General features: G+C 35.8%; 1 protein-coding gene across 3 annotated transcripts in view; it reads right to left on the bottom strand.

Moving 5' to 3' along the window:
- Positions 1-12,243, bottom strand: part of Slf1 (SMC5-SMC6 complex localization factor 1) — a 62,954-nt gene that overhangs the window by 44,602 nt on the left and 6,109 nt on the right. For all 3 annotated transcript variants that reach the window (XM_051182786.1, XM_051182784.1, XM_051182785.1), the window contains exons 2-4: positions 10,066-10,179; positions 9,834-9,909; positions 8,550-8,790 (exon numbers count right to left, since the gene is read on the bottom strand). In XM_051182786.1, coding sequence (XP_051038743.1) covers positions 8,550-8,790; positions 9,834-9,909; positions 10,066-10,179 — 431 coding nt within the window. The remainder of the gene's footprint in view (positions 1-8,549; positions 8,791-9,833; positions 9,910-10,065; positions 10,180-12,243) is intronic.

Raw genomic sequence — 12,243 nt, forward strand, 5'->3', positions numbered from 1 at the left:
AGTATCCCACTCTACCCGACAAACAGTTCATCCAGACAAAAAATTAAACAGAGACATGCTGAAGCTACATGACACCATAAGGCAATGGGCCTAACAGATACTCATACAACATTTCAATGAAACACAAAAGAATACCTTCTTTTCAGGAGCTCATGGAACTTTCTCCAACAGTGACCACATAGTTTTACAGAAAGCAAGCCTCAACAGATACAAGAAAATTGAAATAACACCTTGAATCCTATTTGACCACCAGGGTAAAGCTGCTATCAACAACAGAAAGCATATACAATTACAGAAACTGAACTCAACTACTGAATGAAAAATTTGCCAAGACAAAATCAAGATGAAAATTTAAAACTTCCTAGAACTCACTTAAAATGAAAATAATTTAAAATACGGAACAAAGTGAAGGTGGTTCTAAAAGGCAATTTCATAGCACTAGGTACCTACATTAATTTGGGGAGTTACCACACTAGCAACAGACAGACAGGAAATGAGATAGCTGGGTGGAAACAGGATATAAGCAGGGAGAAACAGGAATGTTCTCTCTTGTCTGCTGAGAAGCTAAGGATTTAAGGTGTGGCAGTGGCTTGCTCCTCTCTTATTTCTCAGCATTTTCCTAAATATCTGATTCTGGGTTTTTATTACTTAGACTATTTAAGAGCACCATTTACACAGCGCATTGAAAGTTATGGGATGTTGGAAAGCCCTACTGGTCAGAGGTTGCGGTCTATTATGGCTTGGCAGCTCTCTTGGAGCTCCCCGAGCAAGGGCTTCCTGCTCATTACCTAACCTTATTTAAAGAATGTCTCTAGGCCAAGATGCCTGAGTGACTCCTGGCACAGTTCCCTGCAAAGGTTCTTCCCCTCACACCCATATGCTAATTAGGTGGCATGCTCTAGCTATTTTGATAGGGCTGTGATGCTACTAATCCAGCTATGTGACAGGAGTGTGCCACTTATTAAAAATTAGTTGATTCCCCAGTTACTGTCCCAATCCTATATATTCCCTATACTCTGGAATTAAGTTGAGCTGCCTCACTGAAGCTGTCTCCTGTAGGCTATTTCTGTTCCCAGGCCATATTAAGCTATCTGTTGATGCTTCTGCTCCTTTGTCTTAGTGGACTGGTGGCCAACTGACCTGGGACAGGGGACACCCACAATGGAGGGAAAAAAATAGCTTAAGACAAATTTACAATTAATCTTTACAGTTGGATGATGAAACGCCTCTACTGGCTTAGGAATCTGAACACAACCAATGTCACTGTCTATGGAGGGCATAGACCCATTGAGCTAGGAGGCATGTTTGTAGTGGTAAGTAAGTTACTTGAGAGCAAGCCTTTGAGTGTTAGAGAATAACTTTATTTCAAGGCAGGTCTCTGGTTTCTGATCTGCAAAGGTGTGACCAACCCTTGCTGTAAATTCCCACTGCTATCCCTTCCCCACCATGATTGATGATAGACATTCACCTGAACTTACAGCTGAAATCATCCTTACATTTATTTTAGATAAGTACCTTGCCACAGAGACCAGAAAAACCAACACAATACAATAATACCATAAGAAAAAAATATAACTACTTAATGTTACACCTCAAGGAAGAAGAATAGGAATAAATCCAAACCTAGGCAAATAAATGGAACAATATAGATTAATGAAAAATACTAAAACTAGATGTTAGGGTATGGTGGCATATACCTGTAACACTAGCTTTCAAAAAACCCAGGCAGGAGGGGAACAGTTCAAGCAGTCTGTGATGCTAGACCTTATGTTAAAAGAGCAAAAAACGAAGAAGGGAGAAAACAAAAACAACTATATAACTAAAAGCTACATTTTGATGAATAAAACTGACAAACCATTACCTACATTAAAAAGCAGTGAAGAGTCAATTGAATTAACATATATGAACATACACATTACAACTGATTCCATAAAAACAGACTCTAATGAACAATTTATACACAAATAATAAAATTATCAATAAAAGGGTCTCCCATCAAGTAAAAGCCAAGACCTGGAGTGTCACTTGTTTCTTACTACATGCAGAGAACTGGCATCAGTTTTTCTCTAACTATTCAAAAGAGTTGAAGAGGACATTCTTCCAATCACATTCTACAAGGGCAGCATTATTCTGTTACCTACGTCAGACAACTAAACACAAAAAGAAGTAAATGGTATTTTTTGAGGCATTTTGTACACACACTAATTAGAAGTCACTGGAAAGGATAAAAATGGACTGCAGCGTATGAGGGAAGAGTTTCTTATATAGTCTTATCAGTGGAATAACACAGTGAGAAATCACTGAAGTGAAGACAGATTAAAGTACAAACAACAACAACAAAACTCCCAAGGATTCCACAATATATACAGTGGAGTTCCAGGAGAACAACACAGAAGAAAGAAAAATATAATTGATAATAGCTAATAAAAACAAAAATTCCCAATAAGCAAAATAAAGGTCTAATAAAAAAATGTCCCTCAGCCTCCCAACACACAAATTCAAATTGCTAAAATACCAAAGGTCAGGAGAAAAAACTTGAAGGAAAACAGATAAAACATACACAAACAAGCAAAGAATGACAACTGATTTCACAACAAAACCATACAAGACTGGCAAGAATAGATCAGACTAATTATTTTAAGTCTCTGTGTGTGTATGTGTGTAGAGGGGTCCTTGCATGCATGCTGTAATAATCAACATAGAAAACCTCTGTGCACTTGGAATGAATGGAGATTTCTTTATTATCAGTGAGCAAACATCTGTTTGGAGAAACAAACAGTTCCTAGGTGTCTGTATCTGACAACATCATCACATTCCATAGATTGAGAGCTCACACTCCATGCCTGTACCCTAACCCAGCTTCAATGCAGTGTCTTTTAGTTACTATCCTATTGCTATGATGAAACACCAAACTCCATAACTAAGGCAACTTTTTTTTTTTTTAAACAAAAATCATTTATTTGAGGACTTGCTTACAGTTTCAGAGCATTAGTTCATGACCATCACGGCAGGAAGCATAATGCCAAGCAGGAAGGCATGGCTGAAATCCCACATCTGATCCTTAAGCTGAAGGCAGGGAGAGACAGAGACAGACAGACACAAACACACACAGTGGGCCTGGGGTGGGATTTTGAACCCTCAAGAACCCCATTTTGTAAGCTGTCACAGGCAGTTTCACTAACTAGGGACCAAGTATTCAAACATGACTCTATGTCGGGCATTCTTACTCCAACAATCATAGCCAGTATCTCCCTACAATGTTTGACCTGTGCTCTGACTGTCTATAAAGTGGGTTCCCTTGGCGAAGACAACAAAGCACACTACCATAAAGGGAATTACACAGTACAGAGATGAAGAGCTGTATTGGAAAGGCATATGGGAAGGGGCCCAGAGCTTACAAACCTTCTCCAGGTTACCACCTTTATGCAAGTATTTCAGGTTTTGGTTTATTGGAGGATTCATCAACTAATGGCTATTATCAAAGCAAAAAGGTAACAAATTCCAGTAGGATGTGAGGAAAAGTATCCCTAGTTACTGCTGGTGGGGGTAGAATAAGTACAGTCATGTGAAAACAGTACAAAGACTATGCCAAATATTAACAAACTTCCATATATTCTAACTATCACTACTGAATATAAATTCTTAAGATGTGAGAGTTGTATCTTAAAGAGGTATACTTTCATACTTATTATAGCACTATGCACAACAGCCAAGATTATTCAAATGCTTAGCAGCTGATAAAGAAAATGTGCTATAGCTACATGGTAGAATACTGCTTAGCTTATACAAAAGATTGAAATTCTGTCATTTGTTAAAACACAAATAAAACTAGAGAATCTTGAAATATATTAAATAATCAGGCACAAACTTCACTCTTAGGTGGACCTTAACCAAAGTACAGGTGCATTAGTTTTTAAGAGATTTAGTTTATTTACAGGGATGTGGGAGAGGAGGCAGGGAAAACATATTAGCTAAAAGACACATAATTAAGTGAATAAGAGTATTCTTATGAAATGTCCACAAAGGAGAAATACAGAGGGAATAGGCTAAGTAAGATAAGGATAGAGGTGGGTGTATATGGGTGGAAGAGCCAAGGCATGAATAACTACAGTGCTTATAGAGTGTAATGATGTACTAACATTGCCCATGCTTCAGAAGAATATATATGCCAGAGATGAAACTACTGACGGTACACATCTTTATCAACATATGGAGGACAATGGGAAAGAATATGCATGCTAACTGCATTTTAATAAAATGTCTTTTTAAAAAAGAAATATAGGTTATCAATAAAATAAATTTTAAACTAACTTGCTGAGGGACCTACCCTCGTCAGGTCAGAGAAACTGAAGAGGAGGCATGGAGTCAGCCAACTACAGGACTGATTCACAGACACACATGGGAACTTGTCTGAGGGCAAAAGCTTAATTTTTTTCTTTTTTTCTTCTTCTTTCTGTTGCTTGTTCCTACTGTTCTGTTTTTTCTACCCTGTTGTTTACTTTCTTCCTAGTTGTTCTCCTTCTCTTTCTTGCTGTCCTTGTACATCTTCCCGGATGCTTTCGTTCTATTTCTCTTATCCCTTTTATACCTCCGAAGATAAAAATTTCTATGCAAGAAAAGATTACCTTATAACCACAAGCTACATATTTTCCAAAAACAAGTAAAAATCTTTATACAGGAAGAAATCACATTATGATCACAAGCTATATGTTTTCCTTAGAAGCTATAAATAGTTAAACATTTTTCTTTATATTAATTTTCCCACCATAATATCTTCAACCCAAAACAATGATTCTTTTATAATTGATTAACAAAGTTTTAAGCAAGCCAACTGTATTTCAGCCAATTCCTTTTGTTCTGGCAGGCAGCTGTTTTTAGTTACAAAGAAAGGATCAATCATTTTATTATTTATCTCAAAAGGTAATCTTGCACAAGGTCTTAAAAGAATCACAAATCTTAACTCATTTCTACTTTAAGTCCTTAGCGTGCACACCCACTCACCAACAATTTTTTATTAAACTACAGCAGAAAATCACAGGTAGAAATGGGTACAAGAAATAAATAATCGCCTTTGGTTAGCAGCCCATCTTAGCAAGGACGGTGCATCAGCTAGTAAAAGCCAGGTTGGTTGCCTTTGTTCTTTTCCCTGACCTTGACAAATCCCTTTCTCATAACTATTGAAAGTGTGCCTTTCCAAACTTGAAATTGTTCCACAAGATTTTCTACAGCAATGCTATTAACAAAAACATCTTAACCTGACTTTACTAACAGTCTCCTTCTCTAAATTCCTTCTAAGAGTCGAATCATTAATCTGTGCCAGCAGCAATACTTGGAAAAACACAAACACCAGTGGCACTGCCCAGTGAGGAGCTAAAAAACCTCCTTAAAGTTTTCATACAACATGTAGATTATGAGGGATGTAGTGACTGTAAGCTAATAGCAGAGCTATACTCAATAACAGCATGAGGTCCTCAGGAAATATAGTCCTTGGAACTCTACCTCTACAAGGTGCATAAACACCCACCTGTCTATGCTAACCAGTGGGCCCATTTCTGTGAGTTCCAGAGCTGTCGTTCCTCTTGAATGGCCTGAGACTAACTTATATTTCAGTTTCCAATTGTTCTTTGCCAGTTATAAAAATTTTATACAGTGATCTGGCTAAATTCATTTAACAGGTTTAGTACTTTCTTTTTTTATATATAAATTTTTAGTTATGTCTAAAACAGACAATTATGGTTGTTTTTCAATTTTAAGCTTCCCCCTTATCACTTTTCTTCCTTTCTTTTTTATTTGGTTTTATTTGTGTGTGTGTGTGTGTGTGTGTGTGTGTGTGTGTGTGTGTGTGTGTGTGTGTGCATGCTTACAGTATTGGCTAGTAAGACCAGTAAATGCTAAATAAAAGTGGTCAGAGCATCCCTACCTTGTCACTGTTGGATTCAAATGGGCTCCCCACATGGCAGAGCTGGAGACAATGTTTTAAATAAAAGGATAAACAGAAACCTAAACTCAGCACTATTCAGGAATTTCCCAAGGCAGGTCTGTTTACCAGGAAAATCACTGCCTCCCTTATCCATTCCAGTGGTCAGCTACCTTTGCAAGGGTAGTTCCAGATTAATCATAACAGCCCTCATCAGCTCAAAGACCACTATCTTGCTGACTTTACATATAAAATTTCCTTACTTTCTCCCCAACTGTTAGAAGTAGACCAGCAGTCTATTCTCTCAATAAACTTTTTTTCTTCTACATAGTGGTCCTGTCCAGTGACTTCACTGAGCCCTCACTTACAGTTACTAGTATGGGAGGTATGTCACCAATATGATATGAAGTTTAAATATCATTATGCATTGAGGCCATTTATTACGTTGAAAACAGAAAACTCTTTAACAAACTATTTTCAAATAGAATGAGCAATATATTGAAAATTGGTTACATACCATGATGTAGTGTATCTGAAGAAAAGGAATTTGTTTAAAACTAACAATCAGGAGGGACTAAGCATTTAAAAGTACTTTACTGCTCTTGCAGCAAACCCAGGTTTTGGTTCCCAGCACCCATATGGCAGCTCACAACTGTCTTAATTCCTATTTTAGAGGAAACTTCAGACCTCTGAGTGTATGGTACAAATACATAGATACGTATGTACACTGGACACTTTAAATTCTTTTTGTTTTAAAGAATCAATAATTAACAGAATAAAACAGAAAAGAATCCTCACAGATGCAGATAAACCTTATAGTGATATACGTATAATAGCCTCCCCAAATACAAAAATAGTGAGTAATACATTTAGCAATATACACATAAATTGATACAATGAAAACTAAAAAGCAGCCTAAGTGTGGTGGCTCAGGACTATACTCCCTGTACTTGGGAAAAGCCTGGAGGATCATGGATTAAGTAAGTGCCAGCTGACCTAACCAAGAAACAATATAACTTATAGAACATTAAAGGAGATCCGCAGAGACACATCGTGCACCCAAAGGAAGAATTAACAGTGTAAGAGCTCAATTCTCACAAAGACCATGAAAAAACACAATCACAGTGAAAGCCTCAATTTGATTTTTACTTGAAATTCATATTCTGATTCTATCTAACATGCACAAATTCAAAGGATCCAGATTCACAAAGAACTTAAAAAAGTATTAAAGTTGAAAGATACAAATTGATTCCAATATCACTACAGAGTTGCAGTAACCAAACAGTTGGCTGAGGATGGTAGGTAGAACTGAGTATGATTACCTAGAACATGAGTTCTTGACACTGACTATACACAGAGCAGTGAGTCTAGCAACAGTGCCAAGTCAAGTCCAAAGCAACTGTACTTACCATAGTGCTTCTGGAAGGGTAGGCAAATGTAGCCCAACTATTTTAGGAAATAATTTGGCATTTTCTTATAACATTCAGTATAAATTTTCCATTTCAGCTAACAAGTAGAGTGATTGTTCTATAGCATGAGAAGCTGAACTGGAATTTCTAGCACCTGTCAACATACAGGCATAGTGGTGTACACGTGTAACTCTAGCATCAGAAAACAGACAAGAGGATTCCAAGAGTTTGTCCAGTCAGCTGGTGAGCCTAGCCCTGTCAGCCAGCCCTGGGTTCAGTGAGAGACTGTGTCTCAAAAACTAAAGTGAAGAGTAATAAGGAAAGTTATAAGCTCTTTTCTCTGCAAAAGCATGCATAACTACAACTGTCCACGTACTTTCACAAGCAAAAATTCCTTGTATTTAAAAAGGCAAAATTAGCTGAGCGTGAGGATGCATGCCAGCAACCCTAGCACTGAAAGGTAGAGGCATGCAGATGTCTGTGGGTTCCAGAACATCCTGGTCAACAGCCTGGTCTACAGTGAATTCTAGGACAGCCAGAGCTATGCAGAGGAACCTTGTCTGGTAAAAATAAATAAATAAATATAGAAATAATATAAATCACAAAGTAAGTACTATATAAACCCCAAGGAAGTGTCTCTGATAATAAAATAATTAACTAGCACAATTTTAAGAATGCTTCCAATTTTCCTAAGTATTGCTTTCTCTTATTTTTCTAAAGTTGAACAAAAGAAATGACATGGGAACTAAACTGAGATCACCAGAATAGTCAAAGTCCATCTATAAAACCAATTTTGCTCTATTAAGAAATGCATACATTTGTGCACAATGCCTCATTTGAGATTTGATAAAACCCTAGACACATGAAATACAAGTAAAGCGGAATGGGCTCGGTGGATTATATACACAGGTGTGTGTGTGTGTGTGTGAACATGGAAGGATAATGAAAAAGACATCATTAAAAGTGGAGTGGGTAGAGGAGGAGTTGGATGGGGGATGGAGAAATGGGAGTGATGCAGATCCAGTGATCATGCATGAAATTCTCAAAACAAACAAACAAAAAACCAAAAATAAAACAACCCCCAAAAACAAAAGTAGTAACTAAAAATAAACCTGCTGTAAAAAAATATGCAATCTCATTATAACATTGAACATAAATACTGAAAGGTATTCATAGAAACAAGAACTTATTCACTTCAAAAGTATGTAATAATGGTATCCTACCTTACAAGAGAATCACTTCGCTTGTCTGCCCTAACAAGGAGGACAACTTTCCATCTGTGGAAGGCGCCTGGAGCACCAGTCCGTTTCAGCTCTTCACGCCATCTTTTAGGTGCAGATTGCATTTGTGGTGAATAATGGGAGTCTTTTTCAATTTTATATCCCCATTCATAAGTTGTTTCATCAAGCCATCTGCCACTTTTGGCACTATGAATTATGTAGTCCTTCGTTAATACCCATTTTCCTAGAAAGCAAATGAACTGTCACAAAAGAATTTTAGTTCTGCTAAATGGTAAACAATAAAGATCAAATAGCAACTAAAGCATGAGATTCTCAAGATAAGACTATGAAAATTATTTTTAAAACAAATTTTCAAGAGGCCTTAAATATCACTGAACATTGTATATAATTTTTCTATGATACATAACCACAATTCTAAATGCTACGAGATGAAATATAAATCTAAAGTTTTAAAGTATAAGGCAATGCTACTTGAACTATTATTACTAATTGTATTCATTTTTCTGTGTTAGGTTTATTTCCTCCTATGCCAAACTTTTTAAAAAAACATTCATAGTATTGTTAATGCTATATTGAACTTTATAAGTTAGTAAATTTTATAGGAATAAATATTCATATATGCTGTTTATGTGCACACCAGTGATCATTTAAACAGCAGGAATATATACATAGTTTTGCCTGTAAAGGTTAGTGATAAGTCAAAATGTTTCTCTGGCAAATGAAAGGAAAAAAATGATATGGCATCTATGATTGACTAAGACACAAGAAATCAATTAGCATAGGAAAAAAAGCTTCTAGTGAATAGTGGTGAGAAAAGGTGAGATGAAAAGCCAAATCTCAACTTGGGTATACAGAACTCACTATCTCATAAAAATAAAGGAGATATGGCTTCCCAGTAGAGATGGAGGGATACTTGGGAGAAGGAACCCTGCTCGACTGTAATGAGAAATGCTAGAAAACAAAGGGGACTCAGTGCTGAGGTTTCAACTAAGGCTTCAAGGTTTGTGCACTTTGTCCCAATCTTTTGGATAAGACATTTAAACTGTTATCTGTGACAAAGTAAATTTTCTTCCTACTTAATATATATTGCATGAGTTAGAAAAAATTTTAATCAGAGTAAAGCAAAAATCAAACAAATATATTTAAAAATCAGAAAGCAAGACATTATGTCTGATGTAAGAAGCATAATATATTTCTAGTGACTCAAGATTTCTTCTGTTAACATGAAATTTTTCTTCAAGAGTTGGAGAAAGGAAGTTTTCTTACCTGCTGCACAAGCTGCTAAGAATTTTTCACTCTTGCACAGGCGTTCAGCTATAAGATGTGTACAATTTTTATATTTCTAGAGAGAAGAGTTCACATGAACCAATGTTACTGTAGTGAGTTTCTTAATAATAAAAATTTTATTTTTATAATATCAAGACATGCTGACTTTATTTTTTTTTTTTAATTCTATTTTTTAACTCTCTGGAATATTTTAGTACATTCCTCTACTCACCTCACTCTTAATAAAAGTGCAATCTAGTTTTAAGAGTAATTTGACTAGAGCTTCCTTTTCTTCCATCTTAAATCCCGTCATCTGGATGACATGTTTTGTGGCGCCATCTTCCATCTAGCATATACACACATACAGAAGACAGCAGATGTTAAACATTATGCATAAGGATGACTTAGTTTTTTCTTAATTATGAGCACTAAAAAGAAACTAAAACCATGAAACATATTATGAATTAAACATGTAAAGCTTAACTGTAAGTAATGATGTTAAATTTAGTTACTACAATAAAAGTCAGCTTCAAATTATTTCCTCGAAATCTTAAAGTGAATTGTTGTTGTTTCGACATTGAAAGCCTGCAGTACTAAATTACTTGCCATTAAAACACACTGTTGAATATGATTGTTCACAAAATGATAGAGGACTAGATAAATATGAGAATACTTAAGTTTTTTTGTTGAAAGCTTTTCAAATAAGCACATTTGTGAAAATGAAACTATCAGTTGCATGGTGGTTTTAAAATGTGGGCAAGTTTAAAGAATATGTGCAGGTTACCAAATTACTGACAGGAATCACATTTTCACAGAATTTATATTAAAAAATTTAAGAGACAGGCACAATGACTCCAACTTCTCTTTGCAACTTACATTCTTAATTACTCTTCCCACACATACTCTTTCTGATACATATATATGTGTGTTAATTATATCACATTATGTCTCTGATCTCTCTCTCTCTCTGTATGTATATTGACTTTTATTACAAGGTAAACCAAAAAACTATATGGTTTAATCTAATTTTCATGGGGCTTCAATTCATATGTAGTATAGTTCACAAAGTACTTTGTGTTTAAGGTGTTACCTAGTTCATAGATTTTCTAATTAGAATATACTTGACTTTGTTCAAATGAGGTTAGTACTACAGAAAGCACTTTGAGAAAATTGTTTTGCTCTGATAACAGCAGAGATAAATGGAATTCCAGTAACTTTCATTTCTCTAACACTTTTGTTGTAATCGCTACAGATTATGATCTACTACCACAGGCAGAGCAATAGCAGTTTCTAGTCTCAACATTCAAAGAAACAATAGTTTCTCAGAAAAAGCAAAGTAATCTTTAAGTGTTGGGCATACTATGCACACTTAGCACAGACACGGACATGCATTCAAGCAATACATATCACGAAATAAATAAATAAATGGAAAACCCATAAACCTAAAGTCAAAATGAAATAATCTATTCATAAAGTAAATGTATTTGAACACAGGATTAAGTGGATGAAGTCTTAGAAATTTTATTTTCAAGTACTAAAATAAAGCTTTACGAGATTCAGACCAGCAGAGTATACATGTAAAGTATCTGGGGGGAAATCCTTAAATTTAAACTAACATGTAAAGGGATTTTTCTTCTTCTCAACACTATTCCATAATGAAGAAAAAGTAATAACTATGTACATGGAATACACTAGAGTAGGGATTTTAAGTTGAGAGATAATTCAAAGCATGAAAGAGAGTACGCAATTCAGATGTTCAGACATTGGTACCTGAGGGGAGTCCTGGAGTCAAAATGCTGTAACACATCTGGACAACTGTATACACACACACACACACACACACACACACACACACACACACACACACACACACAAGGCCAAAATTCATTCTGGAGTAAGACTGAGACACTACAAAACACTTACATTTAAAGCATCACACAGGGTCAGGAGCAAAACTTCCCTTTTCACGACTAAAGAAAGCTCCTAAGAGAAGGAATGCTAGCTAGAGTAAAGCAACTGCAGGTCCTCTTTCTAGCTTTTATCATAGATGGAAGAGGCTCTCTGAGAGACCTAAATGCCATGCTTTTCTCAGCACATCTGAATACCTGTGAAGCACACTAATGCTTTCTAACAGGTCATATAGTAAAGAGCACAGCAGAGCTGCATATCAAAGCCGCTGCTCTCAAACCAATTTTTACTCAGTAAAAGACACTGATATTATGACCTCAATAAATCTGTTTTCAGTATTTGCCAACTGATTCCAAATGAGGCAACAAGTATCAGTTCTCTAAAATACTGAAAATCAGATGTAAAACACAAAATGCCTTTAAGAATGGGACTTTCAATTGAAGCAAAGGTTTAAATGTAACTTATAGGGCTTTAGTCTGGCTAGGATACAATTATAAAATGT

This window comes from Phodopus roborovskii, unplaced genomic scaffold (assembly GCF_943737965.1).
Source record: "Phodopus roborovskii unplaced genomic scaffold, PHOROB, whole genome shotgun sequence".
In the NCBI taxonomy this organism is placed as follows: Eukaryota; Metazoa; Chordata; class Mammalia; order Rodentia; family Cricetidae; genus Phodopus; species Phodopus roborovskii.